This window comes from Syngnathus floridae, chromosome 3, assembly GCF_059516105.1.
Source record: "Syngnathus floridae isolate MCC-2025c chromosome 3, RoL_Sflo_1.0, whole genome shotgun sequence".
Lineage (NCBI taxonomy): Eukaryota > Metazoa > Chordata > Actinopteri > Syngnathiformes > Syngnathidae > Syngnathus > Syngnathus floridae.
Genome location: NC_142415.1, coordinates 9,416,915 through 9,440,929, shown reverse-complemented (window position 1 = coordinate 9,440,929; position 24,015 = coordinate 9,416,915). Strand labels below are relative to the sequence as shown.

At 37.7% G+C, this 24,015-nt stretch overlaps 1 protein-coding gene across 1 annotated transcript in view; it reads left to right on the top strand.

Moving 5' to 3' along the window:
• Nucleotides 1–24,015, top strand: part of luzp2 (leucine zipper protein 2) — a 96,808-nt gene that overhangs the window by 29,523 nt on the left and 43,270 nt on the right. The window contains exon 2 of the mRNA XM_088371522.1: nt 21,698–21,815. Coding sequence (XP_088227648.1) covers nt 21,698–21,815 — 118 coding nt within the window. The remainder of the gene's footprint in view (nt 1–21,697; nt 21,816–24,015) is intronic.

The following is a 24,015-nucleotide window of genomic DNA, read 5'->3' as shown; positions in this document are numbered from 1 at the left end:
TTGGCTTTTCTAATGAGACATTATACACCCTGGACTGCTAGCCAATCAAAGGGGACATATAAACAAATGGCTTTTCACACTCATTCAAACCTATGCGCATCTTACACTTTTCCAATCACGTTTAATGTTTTTGTAAGGTGGGAGGAAGCAAGTGCAGGGAAAGCATGCATATGCCAGACAGGAAACTGACCCTTAAAATGGATGTCTTAATACTCATTGGTTCTCAAATATTTAACTAACGTCAAAGGGAAGATCATGGGCTAACTATGGGCTAGCATAGAGATGTTGCAATTATATTATGGTGTCACCTCAAAGCACTTATTATCACATTGTGATGATGTGATCCTTATAGTGCTCAAATCGCTCCACATTCCAGCTTTTATTTGAGGACTGCTACTATATTCCTCGAAGCGTTATGCAGCAGAATAACTCCCAAGTAATTTTTTCTTTGTCATCCAGCTTTAGTTACAGCACTGCTTGTGCCGATTTCTGGGGAACTGTTTTTCCTTCTTCACTGAAGGCATTACTGTATACTGTGTCCAACCATAAGTAGACCTCAGGGCAGACCTATATGTTCATTGTATTTTGGAGGGAATAATGCCATGGAATGGTAGTGTTAGCACATCATGAATCATGTGAGTCATCCCTTAATATAAATTGGGCATAGAAAGTATCAAAAGGCTTGTGTCAGAACTAAGGAAATAGCACTAGCCAGCCACTGAGTTGAAAAATAATGTTCAACAATGTTCTATTGATGGCAAAGTGAATGTACTTAAATACACATGTATATGTACATACTTATATAGATATTCCTACCTCCGTACCTACATAGCTACCTACCTACCCACCTACCCACCTACCTGCCTACCTACCTACCTATTTATCTTCGATATTTTTCACAGAAGGTATTTAGTGTACAATTTTACTAGGACTCATCAATTTGTTTCGACATTTGTAAATGTTACTTTAAATAGAAATAAACAAAATTTGTGTAACCACACCACAAACGATAAGATTAAAAAAAAAACTGTGTAAAAAAACCCGACATCAGTTCAACCTTATAACTAATTTTCTGATGACTTAGTTTAAGAATTACTGTAACTGTCATTCTGAATTTTCCAAAACATTTTCAGTAAAACTGAATATTACGCTCATTTGATTTTTTTGCTGTGTTGCTAACATTTGAATGTACCTAGTAAATTCCATTGTTTTCTCAATTCACTAAGTCACTTCATTTTATTCTCAAATCTTCTATTCTGTTAATTTGGTTTTCAGACAGCAAAAGAATGATTGACAATGAATTAGTTCTACACAAAGCAAGAAAATTAGGTGTGATACACGTCATGCATTCAGTGGTGGCACCAAGTATGATTCAACTAATTGTTCAAAACAGCATAGTTCCACTTTGCTCAGTGTGGCTGTTTTGAAACAAAACTGGTCCTCTTCCATGCTTTTGTTATATCAGTCAATAATGTGTTCAGTGCTTGTCCATGCTTATTTTGGTTGTAGAACATGCATAAATTGTTCTTTCAATTACTAAGGCATGTAAGCTTTATTTCTTTCTTTCTTATTAATATATTTATTTTATGTTTTAAATTCTTATTTTGTCAACCATCTCTTTTTTTTTTTTTCTATCTTCCAGAACATAAACTGTTTAATCCATTGGGCTATGAATCTTCAGCACTGTTCTTATTCAAACAAGCAGTTTGGAAGCTTAGCCACAATATCCGTCTGGCTAATTGAGAAATACAACCCGTATGCCATACTACGGAAAGATCACAGGGTGCCTTACCAAACAAGTTTGACCTACTGTGTAATACACAGGGGATTCGACTTCTCAACAGGCTTTCCAACTTGCTGACTTCCCCTCTCACCTATAGTTATCTTTATCTTAGCAGATAAAAGTACGTACTGCACCACCTTCCCCTTCTTGCCTTGGCTTGTTTCTGATTTAGGACTTGACATCACCTTCTGTGAGGCAGTCTCATAACTGATGATCAGGTGATAGGATTACTGGTCTCTGAGCTGTATTAGCCTTTGTGGTCATACATTAAAACATTGGGGATTTATGTTTCTATTTAAATGTTGCTTGGTAACTTGTAGTAGATGGAATAAATTTACAGGTGCTATTTTTTAATACAGATATTCTCCCGAGAACAACCAGGTGCTTTCTGTCACAATGAATGTCAAAAGACAACTGGGACATAAGACACAAGGCCTGATTTATGACGATCTAAACTAGTTGACAGTAAATTGTATGCAAACTCTAACAGACTGTGCACACTATTGCTGGGTGTGTTGTGGGTGATTTACTAAGATTGTGATCTATTAGTAAGGTCTCAAAAAGTGGGCGCAAAATTAAGTATTTAACAGATTGCGCAGGATGATGGCAACAGATGCAATAGTAGTGGAGAGTGCCATATTTAAAAGAGATATCTGCACTTTTATATCTGTAGTGTTCACCCTGGAAAATTTGGGAGACCTCAGCAAGAGCAAACTAAAGTTTGAAATGATGCAATTGGAAGTCTTGGTACAAGCACATAAACACATTACTGAGCTACAGAAAATAAATCAATCCCACCGATAATTTTGGGGAAGCCAGCAACTGCATAAAAGTCATGCTGCGTTTGATTTCACTCGGATTTGGATGTTCAGGTATGTGCACATTCCGACAAGCGCTGTCACACACGGACACAAATAATGGTGGAAGGATGGCTGGCTCTAAGTGCCCAATTCAAATCAGATATTTGATCTCAATTTCATATTATCCGGTCGTGGATCCGCTCATTGTCTGCTTGTGGTTCCTTATAAATGTATTTTTCACGCCTTGACCTCCCACCGGACATGAGCAAATCACTTTCTCCTTTAGCCATGTCAGTGTGCCTCTTGCATTTTAAGGCATTAAGAGGGACTGCCTCCACTGCAGATGATTTTTTTAATCTACCCTCTTGTGATAACGTACAGTACATTCCCTCTTGTGAGATATTAATTGTGCATGCTAAATAATTCAATTTGCATAGATTCTTCCCACAATGCACAAATGAAACTACACAGCAAATTAGTCCATTTGACAGACACAATGCTGGTTTATTAGATCAGATAATAATCAGATAATACCAGCTCAAATAGGTTGGGGAAAAAACCTAATAAACTGTAAACTTTTAAGACCAAAAGCCATTCAATAGGGGCATTTATTGTCTTGTGTATTACAGCTATTGGGCCAGAAAAGCTCAATGCACATAGTTTTTGTAAGTACATTTACAGCTTAGACTTCAACAGAGGCCATTAAAGAAAAAAAATCTAATCATAATCCATGTTTATATATTCCACCTGCCAAAAATCAAAAGCCCATTTGTAAAAACCTCAGGGGTCATTTCAAATCATGGAGGAGCAGCCAGGGAAAAAACAAAGGCTTATTTATTATCATGTGCGGCTTGATAAAGATGTGCATCGAGCAATTAATTTTCACTTTTCACTGTTTGAGTCACAGTAAATGGAATATTTCACTCTGAGGAAAGGATAACGGCACAATACTCAATTTTTTATATTGATCTCGGTGAAGCAGAAAGTATCTTGCTAAATAAAAGTCAAAGTCAAAGTCAGCTTAATAACAATTATAAACAAACAAACAAACAAACAAACAAACAAACAAACACAAGTATATGTCTTTCACTAATATCCTCGGTGGTACTCTCTGCTCTACTGAGTGTCATATGGTTAGCTCTAGCTAGTGATGGAAAAATAAAACTTCAAATTTCATGAGCCAGTTGTCGCATCTTTTGAGTCCTCTAAATGGCACTTTCTTTTCAGCAGTGGTGACTTACCATTCCTTAATCCCCTTTAATCGAACCAACTGTCCCATCTCGAGCAGTAAATAAAAATGAAATACAACAGCTGGCTCATGAAGCTTCATTTACCCATCCATAATTTTTGTTTCTTTGGTGCACTCTCGGCTTTCAACCAACACCTACATAAATTAATAGTCACTTATTTTTTTCATGGAAAGCCTGGGTGTACTTAAGTTAAACTGGGTCAACCACACAGTTGGGCATATGCATTATATATGACACGGCTCCAATCGTCGGCCCACTTCAAAGAGGCCCACTCACTTGGGTCATTTTATACTTGAGCAGGTAGTCAATGTTATGCAATACATGGTTAAAATTGAAGAGAGTGTTCTCCTGCAAACTTTCATCATGTCTCTCTAGAATTGGCACAGAAAACTGCGGAACATGTGTGTCTGATCAAGGTAGTTTATTTGCCTTACTAACAGTGCAATGGAAGCCACAATAGTGGTTGAGCCCTTTTTTTTTTGTGAGAAGTACTACTCGTTTTTATTTTTTTTAATGGTGCGTTGTCATTTATGGTTGTTAGATTGCATGTAATGCAAATTGTATCAGCAAACTAGATCCCTTTCATCAGAGGGAGAATGTCCGTCAGATCTTTCTCTGAATATTAAATGTATGTACGTTGTCCCAACACTGTGCAGCCATCCATTATGAAACAACTTTGGAGATTGATGTGATACTTTCAAATCCAAGTATCTTTTTTTTAACTCCGTGTGCAAATACATATTTAGAACGTGCCCGAAGTCAGCTGGGCTAGGCTCCAGCATGCCCGCTACCCTCGAGAGGATGAGCGGCTAAGGCAGTGGTTCTTAACCTTGTTAGAGGTACCGAACCCCACCAGTTTCATATGCGCATTCATATAATATAATAATAATAATTGGAGTTCAAGACACAGATGTTTTTTACTGGGGCACAAAATGAGCCGTGCATGATCATCACCTTGTTCAAAGAACAAAACCAACACAATGCATGAACTCACAACAAATTACATACCTGTAAATCAGTGTGCCTTTGCGAGACCAGTTCAGATATGCGTTATCACGAATTTACACGATAAATCGGGTGTGTTCGGACCTCCGCAGTGGAGGCTCTGCCAAACTCCTGAGACCGACTCACCGAACCCCTAGGGTTCGATCGAACCCAGGTTAAAAACCACTGGGCTAAGGTAATGGATGGATGGCTTAATATGATCAGTGAAAATGCTTCGATGCTCCTCCTGTGGAAAAGTCAGAAGAGACAGAACGTGTGGTTTACCAATTGTCAATCATTTGTTGTGCACTCACGGGCACCCTCATTGTGACCACTCCCCCAATTGCAAACTCCTACTTGGCATCGAAATGAGCCTGTCCTCTAATCCCATTATAAAAAAAACCTCTCAATTTCAGGCAATCTATTGAGAGATCATTGTAAACATTTTAGAATGCATATAATTTTATAGCCTATACAGTAATCCCTTGTTTATCGCGGATAATTGGGTCCAAGATCACTCGCGATATGTGAACATCTGCGAAGCCGTGTCACCCTTTTTTAAGATCCATACATTGTTTGTGTATCAATACGTGTATATTAAACCAAATAAATGCATATTTTATTATTAGAACATTAAATAATAGTTTCAAACATGTAAATACTATATTAATACGTAGTATAAATGACATACAGAAAATAATGTATAAATAACACTATATACATATAAATATGATACGTGTGTGTGTGTGTATGTGTGTGTGAGACATGTATATATAGCTAAAGTATACATACTGTAAATATGTTTTTAGAACTCTTATTATGATAACAATTTTTTTATAACAAGGTCCAATACTGTAAATATGTTTTTAGAACTCTTATTTTAACAATTTTTTTTTTTTTATAAAAAGGCACAAGTGTACGTACTGCAATTGTGTGGACATTCCCTGCCTTCTGCTGGCGTGTGGGCAACTTTCGTGCTATAATTCCACAATTTAGAAGGTTTATTTTTAGTTTGTGAATATTTTGGGGGGAAAAAATCCCCGATGTACTGAAGCCACGATAATCGAACCACAATGTAGCAAGGGATTACTGTGTGTGTGTGTGTGTGTGTGTGTGTGTGTGTGTGTGTGTGTGTGTGTGTGTGTGTGTGTGTGTATATATATATATATATATATATATATATATATATATATATATATATATATATATATATATATATATATATATATATATATCGTTATCATTGTCTTATTAAAGAGTAACACACTTGTTTTTCTCTAACACAGTGACAAGCTCAGCAGCGCAATTTCACGATTAATCATGAGTGTTGCTTTATTTTGTCTCCACCGAGACTCTCTTCCACAATGCGGGGGCTGGTAAGCTGACAGCATAACATTTGAAAAGAGGTTGATAGGTTGAGCAAGAAAGAGAAAACATTATTATTCCCCAAGTTGGAAAACATCTTGTCATTTTAGCTTTTCTGACATTGTGTAACACCTGACACAACACATTTGCTGCTGCTGTGTACTGGTGAAAGGAATTGTGAAAGTAAATTATTTCCATCTTTTTTATTAATTTTCATTTCAAAAATACATCACAATGTGATCTTAACTGTTTATTCAGGAGTGAGTCATTTCCATGGCAACAGCAGATCACTTGGGATTTAAATATTAGGTCAACCTCTAGTGACCCCCATGTATTTTAACTCTATAACATACACCAGAAATGTTTAATATTCCATAGTGTCTTTCATTTTACTATTTCTTTCCCAATGATTATATTTAACTTTGAACTTGTTTATGCCTCTTGACCCATCACACCCACTCGAAGCTGTTGGCCTATGAGTCACCGATCTGTTGACGGGCTCTCTGTTGACTCTCGGCTTTCTGTCGGCAGACCTTTTACAGTCAGTTGCGCTTTCCAATCGACAACTGATGGTGGATGAAATACCCTTTTGCAGGTTCTTTTAAAATCAAGATTTAAGTGTTCCCGTCCTTCATCTGAGAAGTTTTGACAATGGCCCCTTTCCACCAATCATGACAAATAGGATCAAATGACACAAATATTATTAGTAATATTCAGTTGTGATTTTTGGCTTGTATCATCAGGGGTGACCGTAGTGAATCACTTGTGCTGTTCAGTGATGTTGGACTAGAAGATTGGCAGGCAACTTCAATTATTTTTACCACCCGAGATGCTCAACAATAGTTTTTCACCGCGGTTGCTCTCACAAAACAAAGTGAAAAGCAAATGGTTGACAGCAGAGGTTACATTGATGACAGCTTTGTTGATGCCGGAGATGGGGAGAAGCTGCTGGAAATGACGTTGTTTTATGTGTGTAATTACTCAGCAAATCGACAAGAGAAACAACTACAAATCTGCTTGAAGTCTGTCTGATTATTTTGTTCTCTCATCTCATGTCTTTAAAGATAAACAAGCCTTTTTCCTCAGAATTCACTATCAGCATGATATGTTTAATTTGCACACCAGCCCACCCAATGATCCCCTCAAATCAAAAAGGTAGCAGTGAAAGAAAGATTATCGAAAGGTGGAAGATAACATTGGCTTTAATCTTAAAGGTCACAAATGAGTCCAGAACCCAAAGCAACAAGACCTGGATTCCTCCAAACTCTGACACACATAGAAAGCGACACACAAGCCGAGAGGGAGGAGGGACATTTATGGTCCAAGCCAACTCTTTCTCCTCTGCATTTGTGAAGAAATTGAAACATTATGGCGAGCTTCCAGCAAAAGTCTAGTTGAGAGAAGCATGCCCACTCTAAAGTGATAAACGAGGCATTCTTACTGCTGCAGTAGTGATCTTTAGCTATTGTCTGTCTCACTTCATCACAAGCTTAAGATCTTGTTCCCTTCAATCTCCCAACTGAATGTATCCAAATGTTAATAGTCTGGTCTGGGTATGAAAAGAGTATCCGGGATGTTGCTGACTCAGCTGATATCTGGTGTAGAATGGCTAAGACTCTGCTTTAGCTTTTAGCAGGACATGCAACTCCTTTGGGGAAAGTGACTCGAGCTGCACACAGTGTGCCCCATATTGCTTATGACATATTCAAATAGCATGACTTATTATGCAAATCATATGGTGAGACATGAAATGAGGTTACTTGTCAGCAATAGTCAGAGAGTTTGGACTTCTGCATTGTTGTCATTTAAAGGGAATGTGTTTGATGAAACACCTTTAGAATAAACTTAGATCACGGACAAGATAAATGTGTGCTTTCAATAATGTAGTAGTATTTTATGACTTATTAACAAAGTTGTATTTTCATCCCCAATGGGTGTAGTTTTCTTTTATACAGTGAATTGATTTAAATTGACATGTTATCATTAATGATAATAATTTCTCAAAATGTATTATTATTATTATTATTTATTACTCACAAAGTAAGTTTAATTAATCAACCTTTGTAAAGCAGCTGACATTTTTCAAGTACTCTTAACGTAGACTTAAATGTTTTTTTTTTTCAATTGCAATCTTTAAAACAATTATCCTGAAGGGTATTCCAGATAGCAATAACGGTATGTATATGATTAATACAACTAATGATATCATTATAACCATAAAAATCATTTGCATTATTATTATTATTATTATAAAAGTTACAATTGAAAACAATTATAGTTTACGTTAATACTTGAAAAATGTCAAACGCTTTACCATTTTGTTCATTTTACTTTTGTGGTAAATAAATACCATATTGTTAAAGCTAGAAAATGGCTGATTATGATTGTCGAGTTGCTTTGCATTTAATAAATGTGACTAATTTCGGCAAGTTATTTGTTTTTAGCCACGTTCAAATTGAAAAATGCAGATGAGACATCATTAAAGACTTGGCTAGAGAGAAATGGTTTCTAATGCACAGCAAGTCGTCCTTCCTTCCATTTATGTGGGGGTCATCAAACATACGGCACATTTATTACTTTTCTGTGTAGTGGCAAATTGTTCTCTTCTCAAAAGGAAAATGACAGTTTAATGACTGTGACTGATTTGCTATGTTCCAACCAGCGTGTGTGCTGTGCTCATTGTGTCTGATGTTGCCTGACAGACGGTTCCACTAAAGATGGAGTTTGCATGTTCTTTCATTGCTGATTGGGTCTTTCAAGAAGTGAAGTTGAAGGTTCATCAGAAACATTACATTTTGCTTGGATGGGTATTTTAAGTATTTCGGTGTCGACAGTTTTTCTCCTGGTGCCTGGCTCCTCCTATGCACCATCTAATATGGTCATTGCAGTATCATACTAAAATTTGTCACATAATATTGATGCAATGGTTGTATCATGTGCTAACTTTACAATTTGTGGTGATGTAGTGTTGCACAGACAAGTCACTATCAGTTTAATAAGCATTAAAAAAAACTACTAAAATATTACAGTGAAACAATTTAGTCAATAGTCTGTGTGTGTGTGTGTGTGTGTGTGTGTGTGTGTGTGTGTGTGTGTGTGTGTGTGTGTGTGTGTGTGTGTGTGTGTGTTTTTGCAAAAAAAATAGTGCCCATTGGACAAAAACCCGTCGCCAGTTTGGCCCTCCCAGTAGTAAAATTAGTTGATAATTAGTCAAAAATTGCCACTGGCACTCAGGCACTTAATCGGTCAGTCAAGACCCAATACTCGGAGAAATATTTTCGACTAGTTTTGTATTAAATTCAGAGTGATTATTTTTTTTCCCCGTTCTGCGCTGGAAAATGTTACGTCTTTAAAGGAAGTGATCTGAGGCCGTTGCTGGATATAAGTAGAGATTAGCAAGGGGTACATCAGCAATGTTGTTACCATATAAGGTAAGACTTGTGCTTTGGCGGATGAGAGTCACAATGTTTTGTGGAGATTTCTTCGTGTGGTGTATAGTGTGTTGGTCATCTCAAGTAGACCTCAGTCAGATGTCAGCTCACATTTTAAAATGTTGTTTTCTGTGCAAGACATTATAGTATAAGTGCTAAAATGTCCAAATTCAATCATCTAACCAAATGTGACGTTTTCTCAACCATGAACAAATAGCATTGTGTGATGTTTTCTTTTAAGTACCCAAATGGTCCTCTGTTTTTTTTTTTTTTTTTTAACCTTTATTTAACCAGGCAAATAATTAAGAACAAGTTCTTATTTACAACTGCGGCCTGACCCAAAGAACAGTTGCTTTTTGAGGAGGGTGGGGGACGGGGTGCTTTTCATACTATAATTTGACTATTTCCTCAGACCTATTGAAATTTTTACTTTGAGTTTGTCATACCTTACCAATGCAAAAGCCGCATGTAAACATTCATTTCCAAGCTTTATGTATACACTTTTAATAGTGAGCTGTAAATTGATTTTAAGAATTTGTATTCACTTATTCAGGTATATGCTGGTAACCTGCTATCAATACATGATATTTTTTATGTGCATAGAATGCAGCTTCATATTAAAAGCATAACCATAAAAATCATTTTCATTATTATTTTTTTTAAATTAAATAGCAGGGTTTCATGGGGGATAGTAAAGCCCTTGCAAAAACTATTTAATTTACTGTAAATGCCTATAATCTACATACACTATAATAGAATGTAGATACATTTACATCAATTACATTATTTAGACCTCTCATCAGCTGGCTAGCAGTTAATTCTTTCCCTGTTGCTTTGTTGCTATGCCTCTGATGACTTGTATTTTGTCGCACTTATTGGTTTTCTTTTGTGGTGCCGTTGTGATTGGCAGCCTTTTCTACAAGCCTATTGAGTTGCTCTTGTGTCATCAGTATGTCTTTTATATACCAATTGCGGTATGAATGCTTTTGGAAAACTGAATCTCTCTCTCTCGCTCTCTCTCTCTCTCTCTCTCTCTCTCTCTCTCTCTCTCTCTCTCTCTCTCTCTCGGTGAAACCTACTGAGGCACGGGGAGAACATGCAAACTCCACACAGGAAGGTCGAAGCCAAAATTGAACCCTGCACCTGAGAACTGTCAGGCAAATGTGCTAACCAGTGCTTCATCGTGTGCATGTAGGAGATTTGATATACAATTAAGCAATTTTAAACTGTTCCACAGCCATGGGTATAAAGGCTTTCCCCCAACACAAATAATTAAATAGTACAATCTCTCAACAAGCAATTTTACTGAACTTCCATGTGGCGTCATTCAAGTGAAAAATATACAGAGCCAGCGCTGCAATATGAGATGGATGCTTTTTCCATTGCTGATTTGTGTTTAAAGACACACACTCGCCAAATGCAGATGCAGCACATTGAACGTGGTAACTGTTTCTTTCGAGGCCAGGTAGCAACCGTGACAGACAGTTTGACGGTTTCACTGAAAGAGCTAAAGGATTACAGTTGCATCAAGAACAAAGCAGAATGAAAATGAGCTGCAAGCCTATAAGGTGCTCTTAGAAAGTCACCTCAATCTAAAAATAACAGCACATTTACTGCAAACAATGCTTAAAAGATTGTGCCAACTTTTCAGCGTTACTTTTTGGCACATTTACAACATTGTTCAACTTAACACATGTACAACATTTGGCAGTGTTGCATTTTGAAATGATGCTGTAGTACAGAGAGTGCAATTGAAATGGTTGACATGTTGAGTACCTGTTAATTTCACATCTCCTTCATCCTTTTTGAAAGAGTCCCTGTTAATTTCAGGATATTTTTATGGAATCTTGAAAACCAAAACTTTGCCATTCTGTGAGATGCGATGACGCGAACAATGAAGTTGAAACCGCAGCTGTATTTGAGACTGTTTTTGCAAAGGGGAAAACTCTTCCTAAAGTTGTAATGGTCTTCACATTTTTATTCATATAATACATCTTATTTAGCTAACTTTAAAACTAATGTCAGCATCACAGAAAGTAAGCGATAATATGCTAGGAATTGGATTTTCTTCATACAAAAGTGTCATCTTGTGTGAATGATCTGGTTCGTTTGCTTCCATGGCAGCATCCTCCATCATCATTGGGAGAACGGGTGAATGGGGCTACATTGTAAAAAGGGCCTTCAGTAGCTTGAAGGTGGAACGGTGCTCTATAATGCAGTTAATTTACCATGATGACATCTGGAAGAGCCCCAAGCCAAGACTGGCCAAATCCTTCAATTGCAGTAGTGGCGTCATGCAGTCCCTGCAGCATAGAGAAACACTTTGACACAACTTAAATCTTCATTATGAGCTTCCACTGCTTTTTTAAGATCCCTTTTGGACCATAATTAAGAACCCTCTCCTTTGTTTACGAAATCCAAAATATCTTATTTAGTTTTAAATCTTACGTATCACAGTAATAAATTCGACTGTTTTAGTTTTACTCATTCAGTCGGGTATGATGTAATAGATAAAAATACGTAATAAAAAACAGAGAAAACTGAACGGAATAAAAAATAGCCTCCAAACAGATCTTAAAAGTATCTCTGAAGCACCTGGAGGAATATTTTTTTTTCTTTTCTACACTCTTGGAGACTCCAAATGCACAAGAAAATTAATATAAAAGCAAAAAATGTAGCTTTTCCATTATATGTACCAATATATTGGATTAAGGGACATTTTCTCAGCTGACCTGTTTATGAAAATGACTGCTTGAGTAAAATGCTGTGTAATCACAGTTACAATGCGGGAGAAATATGGGGTAATTTGTGTGGCATTAAGATTACAATAGACATTTTGTTTATACATAAAGGTCATTTGTCTCATTATTAGAGCACATAGAATTTGTTCATTCTGCATACTGTCTGTGAAACAAACAAGCAAGCTCATGAAAGCTGTTTGCCAAGTATTTTTTTTAAACACGAACAAGTAACAAGACACTCAGGAGGCTGAGCAACACGGGATAGCCTATTTGACACGGGTGTCAAACTCAAGGCCTGGGAGCCAGATACATCATTTTATGTGGCCCGGGAAGACAAATTGTGCATTAAATTTGTGTGCCATTAATAGAATTGCAAATTATCTTCACTTTTAGAAATATCTCTTTTTTTTAAATATTTGACCAGTTTATACTAGTCTGATTTGAAAACGAGTTATTTGTCAGTTTGTTTTGTAGCTTTTACTGGATATAATATGAGGTGCTCATACATTTATTTGGATTGACAGTCATAATGGCCCTCCAAAAGAAACTATGACTACAATGCGGCCCACGAAAAAAAAAGTTTGACACCCCTGCTATATGACTATGCTTCCTTCAGCTTCCAAAGGCATGAATGAGACTCTCCCTCCTCCGCTGTGTGAGACTTCAGTGACACACACACACACTTCAGATGATTAAGTTGAAATAAAATGCGACATTGACTTCAGACACAGATAGAGAATTCTATTTTGAATACTGAAGTGTTTGTAACATATTGATAATCCAGCAACGCGCAATTTCCAGTTTGCTCTCAATTTGATACAAGATGCTATTTCTACTCTACTATATCCACTGATAATAATTTGGCGTCACTTCCACATATAGAACTGCATCTATCTTTTTCTTTTGGTTTTCAGTCAGACACTGGTCACCATTTTAATCACGCCACAAAATTCAGGAAAACTAGTTTGGGGGGGTTAAATGTTATATGTAATTTATTTCTTATGTTCTGAATTGGGATACATGAAGGTACTTATCTACCAAAATTGTTAGAGCATTGGTATGCAGAACCAGATCAGCTTGTTACAAATGGGTACCACGGATTTGTAAACAGATTAATTTTACCTAATTTTAGGTGACATGAATAAATATGATACAATATATGAATGAACAATTACGGTACAATATGATTGGAAACGTCTCTCTAGCTCAATGATCAAACTTTTAATTTCCTGCTTCGATGCAGCAACCTTGCTGTAATTCTAACAGCTGTCTTTGTTTAATTCCACAATACTACTCGATTCATTGCTAGAAATGTTATTATGGAGAAGTTTCTTTTTATATGCTTGTACAAATATTTGGGCCTCTCGAGTGTTTTTCACAGTTATGATGAAAACTTAAGTCTTCTACGCTTCTGTTTATTCAATTTTGGTCATGTTGGTGTTACATGGCGAGGCAAGGGAAGCAGTAGGCTACCACTGCGTTAGATGATGGAAATGGGAAATGTGGTTATACCCAATTAAAGGTATGAAAGAATTAAATGGCTTTATTTTATATTGAAGAATGAAGTGATAGAATGAATTAAAACTTATCACACATAAAATAGCACCCATTTGCTGAACATCTGCCAAGCCAAGATTGTAAATCTGTTCTTAAGGACATTCACTATACATGTGTGAAGACTCTCACGCTTGTAACTTGTCTTTTTTAGAAAGTAGCAACAAACAGAGAATACAAACGCAAACAAATATCTGGTTGAATCCATATTGCTTTCCTCCACTCATAAACTGAACATTTAATAAGATATTTTAGGTGGGTACTGTGCAAGATATGAACAAGGTATGCTTTTCATGAATACAATAACATTTTGTTCACGTTAATTTGACATAAGAGAGTTGAAAAAAAAACAACAACAAAATGAGTCAATAAAACGACTCGGTGTGATTTAATGGCGATTTTTCCTTTAAAATTAGATTTGAAGGATTCTCAGTGATTAACTTCTTCACCATAAATTTAGGAAGGGAATGAAAATCATTGTTTTAGACTCAAGTTTCACTTGCCCTACTAGTGCAGCAAAATCTCGATTTTATGTGAACTTTGGGGCCCAGATAACCCTGAAAGTATGTTGTATAGAAAGTTTTACTCGCCAGTCATTTAGCTTTGTACGGTATCCATTTAAAATACTACTTGAAAATGTATTTACGGCGAAGAAAATTGGGGTCCATGACCAAACTGCATTAGACATTTTTCAAATGTCTATGCTGTCACCCTTTTGAATAATTAACAAGGTTTTACTCAGTATTGCTAAGTTTTTCATCAACAGCGAATTACAAAGCATACAGAGATGAAATTAGAACCAAGAAAAGCTTTAAATGTGTCTCTTCACTACTCAAAGCTTACTCCTCCAAATGAACATAAAAGCTGTGAAATGTTTTAAACATAACTTAAAAACACATTTTTAGATTGGGACTCAGTCAGCTATTACAGGTTTTCACATAAAAGACTCTCCGTCATGGGCCATAAGACATTTCTAATGCAAAAAAAAGATTCACAGATCTCCTATGAGCTTTATTGTCAATTTCACAGCGATCAAAATCCCCATCCATCAGTCATTCCTTTTTATTCTGCTATCTTCTTATCCCTACTGTGACAGAAACAGTAAGGCCGTGCGTTGGATTTTTCTTTGCATTTCATCATGCCAGTCCAAACTCCAGCCAGCGGGTGAGTTTAAGCGGACCAGACGACTCTGTCACTGCAGTTGGTTCAGTATCGTCAAAGAATTTGAAGATGACGCTGGACAAAAAAATTATGTGCATAAGTCTACCTTCAATGAAACAAATTAAAATCTAATCTTGCACACGTAATAAGCTTGTGGATTTGTTCTTCAGACTTTCTCAGAGAGTGGTGTACCAGACGGCCATAAAAAGTATAATAAAGCCACATCTGTCATTTGGTTTTCATTCTGTACCTCGCTCTTGCTCCTCTTTTTCCTCCAGATGGCTTAACTTGTTTTCCTAAGAGACCTCACAGACTGTCCATGATGTGATTTGGACACATACTGTGGGACCTGCTGTATATCAGCGTTCTGGAAGCCCAGTTCACAGTTAACTTTAGCAAGTCAGGGCAATAGCAGCCGTTGCTCTCATTTCTTAATGATAAAACACGTATAGTACATTTACAGTATTTTCTGAACTATAAGGCGCACTGGATTATAAGGCGCACCTTCATTGAATTTTTATTTTAGAAATTATTTCATATATAGGAGGCACCGGATTAAAAGGCGCATAAAATAGTACTACTGGATCAAACTGAGGTTGACTCGGGTTGCGGTATGCATCCACTAGATAGTGCTGTCCTAAAAGGAATGTCAACACAGTCAATGAGGTAAATTTCTTCCTTTCTGTATGAAAGTGATACAGTTTGGCTTCTTACTTGATCCAGCAACCCCACCCATTTTTTATGGTCATAAACATTCTTTAATATAAAAGACAAAAAACGAGCGCGTGCGTTGATGCGTAATGCGTTGATTAGCTTTGATGACGGGCTTGCGTTATGTCAGTGGTTCTTAACCTTTTTGGAGGTACCGAACCCCATCAGTTTCATATGCGCATTCACCGAACCCCTCTTTACGGGGGAGGGGGGGTGACATACCAGCAAATCAGTGACTTCTGCTGTTGCCTTTGCAAGACCAGTTCAGATATGCGTTATCGCGAATTTACACGACATTCAGGTGTGTTCGGCCATCCGCGTGGGGGTGGGGGTAATGACATACCAGCTCTGCCGAACCCCTGGCTTCTTACTTGGTACAGCAACCCCATTCATTTTAGCTGGTCATAAACTTAATTTAGTTTAAAAGAAAGAAGCAAGTGCGTGTGGTGATGTGTAATGCGTTGATTAGCTTCTTAGCTTTGATGATGGGCTTGCGTTATGTGCTGTGGGGGGGGGGGGGGGGGGGTGTCACTGTGATGGGCTTACCTGTATGTCAATCAAGTGATGGGATGGATTCTAGCCTATAGGTTGCTGTAATGCTGGGAAGCGATGCAACCTTGTAATTTACTCGTCGTTCTAAAACGTACTGAAACAGTTTGGCAGAGCGCTGTTTACAACCAGTGTGGATCAAATAATTAATCAATTGATCCATATATGTGGCGCTCTGCATTATAAGGTGCTCTGTGTTTTTTTTGAGTAAATTTGAAGTTTTTAAGTGCACCTAATAGTGCGGAAAATACGGTATATTCAGAATCTGCAGCGTCATGAAATAAATCTAAACATAATAATAGTACCGTTCTGTAACTTGGAAATGCAAACCTGATTCACATAAATATAAAACAATCCAATAAAAAAAAATGTGAGTTCTTCTTGTTCTTATGCCACATGATAACACGTTACACACCATACCATTCGTGACCTCGAAATGTCATAACTGTCATCAAGTGAGAACGTTGTGAAGGCAACATGTTAACACATCGGCATGTTCCAATAAAACATTCACATTAACATTCTGATGTCATCACATTCAATTATCCTGCGCAAATCCACAACTGGTTACCCACCTCCACACACACACATAGACATTTAAAGTGAGCTCCCCAAGAGATTTCACTGCTTATGAAATCAGCATTTCATCAACAGGTTGAGGAGTTGTACTTGTCAGTTAAAGTAGTAGCGTGGTGCATGACATCACAGAAATACAGCACCTTCACCAACACTTTGACAACTTAGCCGAGCATCGCTGTAACAGAAACTAATGCTGGTAACACCGTTAAAGAATCTTAGTCTGTCTCACACTGTAGCCCTTTTGGTTTTATGCTTTGGCCACCGGTTCAAAGTGGTTCTTTCTCTCTTAAACTTTGGCCGGTCGAATAGATCATGTCATTGGCTGAGGAATTAATTGTAAGGAATGGCTATCATGTTAATTAGCACTGCATTTTGTTACATTAGAGAGAAGAGCACACAAACATTTTGGGAAATGGGCAACCTAATTTAGGATATGCTGCGCGGATTTGTTTAGTTTCAAATTTGCTGGATGGGCGGGCACTCCAGAAACCCAACTATTTATATTCCATTCCGTTTTATCCGTTCAGTCGTGTCCGACTCTTGAATGCTCTATAAATTAGTCCCCTGCATAGTACTTCCCTGTTATTCACGGCTTCTCTCAGTTGCTCGATGCTCATTCCTACGTCTCTCTTTCTCTTAATGTTGTCTAGTCAATGGGTGTTTGGTCTACTATTTATAGACTATCCCAAAAGTCAACTTTCCACATCCCTTTTAAATAGTTTGAAAACTGTTTCCTTGTATTTAACAAATTGATATCCCAGTGGTTAATTTCTTCTTGTAGGTTTTTCGACAGGGTAGAACAAATTCTTCAAAATAGCTTCCAAAAATCTTATCTAGGTATGTGTGGTTTCCTCAAATAAACCAGGACAGAAATCTAGTTCTGTAAAGTAAAGGTAGCGGTGTTCATGTCCTGGGGATATTGATGATACCTCAGGAATAGCCTATTGTTTTTCCTCATTTTTTTGACACCTCGATTAAGAGTACAAAAAATCTCTGAGGGAGAAGGAGGTGAAGGCTTCACATACAAAAGTGATTTCATCCGTTTTCAACAGCAACAAACAACACTGCAGGGAATGCCCATTTGCGTGGGAAGAGACTCAATCACGCAAGCAGTGTTTTATAACATTAAAGACAACATTAAAGAGAAACATTGAATAGAATCTGGCAACAATGATTGAGTTTTTTTACATCAATTATGGTGAGACAAGTGTCTATATCCGTAAAAAAAACGTTACAACGTTTTGTTTTGTCTTTTTCAGCACAAAATGTCAAGGAAATGTAATTGGTGTCAAGTTGTGCATAAAAATGTTTCTTAGTAAATAATTCATTTAACATGCTAATTATTTTGCTTTCATTGGCTTGATGCCCCTTTGTGCAAGTTTGTATAGATAAGTGATGAGAGAATTGTAAATCACCCTTTTAAGTATTGAATTAACTTATTTGGATCAGTTTCATATTACAATTTAAAAGTTCAATTTGATTGTTGGTGTAATCTGAATAGTAAAACATTTTGATGTCATCAGGGAAAGATTTGGGGGTCTGGAACTCATCCATCCATCCATCTTCTATTGAGAAAATGTATTTATAAATACTTGACTTCCCTATTTATTTCAAAACAGTTAAACCAATGTAATCACTCATTCCTCCGCACATTTCTACAAAATAACCTGGTCACAAAGGACAATTTTCTATAGTTTTCCCACTGGGTTCAGCAAAACAGCAAGCCAAGACAAAGAAAAGCTGTGACACCATGTGTGCGTTGTCTGTGATACTAGACATACCATACATTAATTCCCTGATGGGACTTGGGATCCATTAAATTAAACTAGTCATTTTAAATCTAATGGCATAAAATATCTCGCTTGAAATTGGAAATACATAAACCCTGTCTGCCTGCAATCTGCATAATTGTAAATAAAATACTGTATTGACGTTTATTGAGCATGCCACCACTTGGAACTGTGTCAATCCAGGTACAGGTTTCTTCTAGTTCCTCTGTATTAGGTTTACTCAAGAGTCAAAATCCAATAAGTTGATGGGTTTGTAAACAATATCTGTCTAATATCAAATGAATGAAAAGCAAATTAAGGAGCACAAATAAACAAAATTCTAGAGAATCTATTCTGGCAGGTGGCTCGGTGGCGCTCTGCTTAACTGCTAACCAGGGTGCCGGTTCGATTCCACCTCCGGCCCTCCCTGTGTGGAGTTTGCATGTTCTCCCCATACCCGCGTGGGTTTTCTCCGGGCACTCCGGTTTCCTCCCACATCCCTGAAACAAGCTTGATAGGCTGATTGAGCACACCAAATTGACCCTGGGTGTGAGTGCGATGGTTGTTCGTCTCTGTATGCCCTGCGATTGGCTGGCAACCGGTTCAGGGTGTCCCCCGCCTACTGCCCGATGACTGCTGGGATAGGCTCCAGCAGGCCCGCGACCCCCATGGGGACAAGCGTTATAGAAAATGGATAGGTGGATCTATTCTAGCAGGCTTAACACACTAGCAAATAGCTGAGTGCACTTTTAAAGAACAACTCAAGCACATTATACTCCCTCAAGTGGCGAAGAGACATGCTGCAAATAGAAACATGGTGAACCAAACGGTGGTTAAATTTGTTTGGATTGCAGCGATTGTAGCACAACAGTTTCCCATCTTTTTTGAAAAGCGTACAGCTAGTCAGTCAAGCAGCAAATGCCTTGCTTCACTCCAGCGATAAGTCCACTTCATATCTTTGTCAACAATTGCGCTATATGAATTACATCTTTTTTTAATTCCATAATTGTATCATGGGATTTGCATTATGAGATTGCATTTGAGTATTTTAGAGTGCCCTACCACATAAATCACCAATTTGAAGAATTCATTGGATGCTCCAGGACCTGCAAATGGAAATTGGCAGTGATGTGGCAGAAATATGGTTCAGCATATGCTACAATATAAGAAATATGGGAGACCATTGCAGCATTTGCAAATTTGTGTTCCACTAAAGCTGAATGTATTTCTTACTGTGTTAACACTTTAATCATATTCAGGCTTACAGGCTAGCCCTTGTCAACAAGGGACCAGAGCCAACCTCTGCAGTTCCTTTTCTTAGACATTCTGTGACTCTGGGCTTCCTTTATTGGGGCATTGCTTGAATGTTGATGGTGCTTAGTCAGTGGCATTGCTTTTATTCTCTAAAATTACATTTCCTACTGGAGGGTCAGCCCTGAACAACTGCTTCGACTCTGATGGTTCCGAAATATTTCTCCTCTGTAAGAGGATTCAATAAATGGAGCCGCCCCCTCAGCCTAGAGACTGATGAGTTTCATGACGACAGCCTGAGTCTTACAAATTGCAGATGTCTGAAGAGAAAGGTTTCATTATTTCACTGCCTCTGCTTTAAGACCATTTGTTTGTCTGCCCATACATGGCTTTGTTAGTCATTGTATTTGTCATGACGTACTTTCTACTCTCTTTTACAAATGGGATTGACAGTTATGCACTCGATCTGTTGCCAAGGAATGGAATGGAAGAATTTAAGAATCTTTATACACGCGCTCTTTAGCCAACAGTCATTAAATAATCAGAACAATCTTTAACCTTCTCTTCTCCTATTATGTGACCCAGCAATACTTTTCCAGTTGATGCTACTGGATTACAAATCATGTGTGTGGTTTAACAATAACCTTTTTTTTTTTCCAGGTATTTTCTGGTCGCTACTCATGTGTTGTTTTTCTGTTGCTTGGAAACATTGAGGAGAGTGCGCAGAATTTTTTAATAAAAATGGAGATTTGGATTATGTTGTGTACTGAAGAGTAGAAAATACTACTATACAAAACTACTTAATTTTACTGCTGTACTTAAACCTTGTTATCAATAACCAGTATAAAATGCTGCAAGTGAGGATTTAAGAATATGATAATTTTACTGACCAATTGCGATTCATCTCCTCCTCAACTTCTTCCTTGTGGATCAATAACCTTGCCATCTGCCCAGTTGCGTTTTGGAGGGTTTACAATAAATTTAAAATACCCAAGGTGGCGTAGTAATCGCATTTATTTACCCCTCACTAACAGGTTAATTGCATGGGCATACACTTGATTTGAGAAACATCCCAAATGAGCTGTTGTCTTTAGTTCGTAAACAAGGATGTGAGATTTAAAGAAAATATTATTAAGTAACAGCCAGTAAGAGGTGCACTCCCGGATTATGTTAAATGAGCCACAAAATAAATGTGGTGGTTCACATGATCATAGCTCACTCACTATATAGTTTGTACTGTTAAGTTGTACAGCATGTGTCCAAACTTCCAGGTAGTACCCCTGGCATTTCAGTGGGTGTCCGTGACTATAATGGGCATTTTTTGCCATGGCTTTGAGTAATTGCAAACATGTTGTGAAGTAGCATTTGTCTTTTTCTCTGAAGGTTCAGTGATAAACACCCCAAATTCTTCTGCAGTATTGTTCAGTGGAAGCTCAGTGATACAGAGACACATTACGCCCATCCACCCACTCCTGCCCCCTCTTCTATAATAGCTGAATGGACCCCGTCCATATTATAATGGAACAGTAGGGGCATGCCTCTGGTCAACATAGATATCGCTCTTAAACAGACGTCACTCAAAGCATTGGTTGAATTAGCGATGGGTGGTATCGCACATTTCAATTTTTTTCATTACATCTCCTTTCTCTGGTGATTGTGCTTGCCAGATGTTTTTTTTTTTTAACCTTTGCTCCACAACCTGTCAGTAAAGGCTGAATCTCAGCCAGCGGTACACATTAAAACTAACATATCTTTTTCCCTCTTGAAAGACAAAGCTACGATGAGCTGGAAAAGAAGCTAAAGGAAGTCTTCACTGAAAGAAGCAGCATCTTGCACCAACTCTCCAAGACATCTAAGGAGCTGGACAGTATCAAAGGCAACATTCAGGTTGGACATTTTCTGTTTCTTACTGAAAGATACTGAAGAGTACAAGGCTTTGGCAACTTTGGATTTATGAGGAAAAGTGCTTTTTCACAATTATAATTAAATTATATTTTAAGAGACGAAATGGACTTGAAGAAATGGGAAATAAGACAGAAATTGAACTATTATTACCTATTTGGAAAATTACAATGACGTTGTTCAGGTTATTACCCTGTATGGCAGTCCTCCTCAACAAATTCCCTCAATGCAATATTTCAGTGAAAAAGATTGAAAACCAAGGAACGTTAACCTTGATGAGCTTTTTTTTTTTTGTTTCCAACACAGAAGAGAATTGAGATCAGACTTCAACTGCATCCCCTCTCAGTGCCTCCCTTCAATTCTTATGATTGACTGATGGCTTTCTGTGTTTATGGCTCAAATATAATTATCAGTAAATTGGTTATCAAAGAAATGATGCGCGGCCAGCAAAATGTGTGTGGGTGCACTTAGTCCTAAATGTGGCCATCATGTCCCCGGGCAGACAGATGTCTTTCCACTGCAGACAACTACTGTACTTTCATCCTGGGCCCTGTGCCAGCATAATGGACAGGGCAGAGATTGTGTTTGGGAAAAGAACATTTGTGGGAACCTAATCAACACACAAAGAAAAGAAACAGAATTGTTATTTAGAAGAGAATTGGTTTTTTGAATCAGATTTGAATTAGCCAGTGTTTATCAGTTGCCTTCAAGTTTCAGGTGTACCTTCTAGGAACGTTGCTTGATTGCTTTTTTTTTTTACTTGACAGTCATACCCACTTCCATGTAAATCAAGTGAATAACATAGTATTTAATAATTTTCTTTTTACATTACATACTTTTTTTACATATTCGTCAGTGGTCCACTGGCTAGCACTTTTGCCTCACAGTTCAGACGGTGTGGGTTCGATTCCACCTCCGACACTTCCTGTGTGGAGTTTGCATGTTTTCCCCGTGCCTCCGTGGGTTTTCTCCAGGCACTCCGGTTTCCTCCCACGTCACAAAAACATGCATGGTAGGCTGATTGAGCACTTCAAATTGCCCCAGAGTGCGAGTGCAGATGGTTGTTCATCTCTGTGTGCCCTGCGATTGGCTGGGAACCGGTTCAGGGTGTTCCCCGCCTGACTGCTTGGATAGGCTGCAGCACGCCCGTGACCCCGTGGGGGACAAGCGGTACAGAAAATAGATGGATGGATGCATGGATGGACGGACATATTCGTCAGCACAAATACAATTTACAACTCAGGCTCCACAATCCTGCTCATCCACCACAAACCGCTGTAAAACTCGCGTGCTGATTAAAACAGCCTACGCCAGGAACATAAAGTTAGTGTTGCCAACATTATCCTGCATATTAAAGATCTATATTTCACACTATCTGAATAGCCCTCTAGAGTTGAATCTTTAACTTGTTGAGTGACCTATAATAGATGTGACAAAGCTTGCCCTTTTCCAAACTGGTATATCCTGCTGTGAAGTAAGCATCCCATTTGCTATGTCAGGTTTAGTTTACCTGCCTTGCCAAGATAATTTGGCTTTTGCAAGAAAATATTGTTGCCTACATGTTTTTAGGCCCTAATCACACCATCCACTTTTATTGTTATCGGTCAAATTAATATCTGGACTTTAAGCAGCAGGGTAATAGATGAACTAACTCGTATGTTGAAGACCTTACTTGCAATGTGCTTGCGCAGCACTCAACTACCCCGAGGTTACACCTGACATTGTTCTGCATGTGTTACACGCTTTAGTGGGTGTTCGTGTGTGGACATTTCAGCAGTGTGCAGGTCGGTGCCTTGCCTTGCCGCAGCTAACTGTTTAAAATAAGCATGCAATGTGGGACAGTAAGGTATTGATTTCTGATGTCTGTTTTGTAATCATTTGTTTTCATTTTTCTCCTCCAAGATCTAACATGTAATAAACTTTCTGATTATACCAACCTTTTGAAAAATTGCACTATAGATTATATGAACACAATGACAATTCAAACATTTTTCTTCCATGTGTGTAAATTAATTTGAATATGTTGATCATTTTAGATATGGGAACAGGCTGGGGTTATTTATTTACAGGAGGAAATATCAGTTCTAATATTTTTATACTATAATAAACAGTGCATCTTCTTATTCATACAAATATGAGTTCACGTTTGTTGGCTCCCAAAATGTATTCAAAGCATTCAAAATAT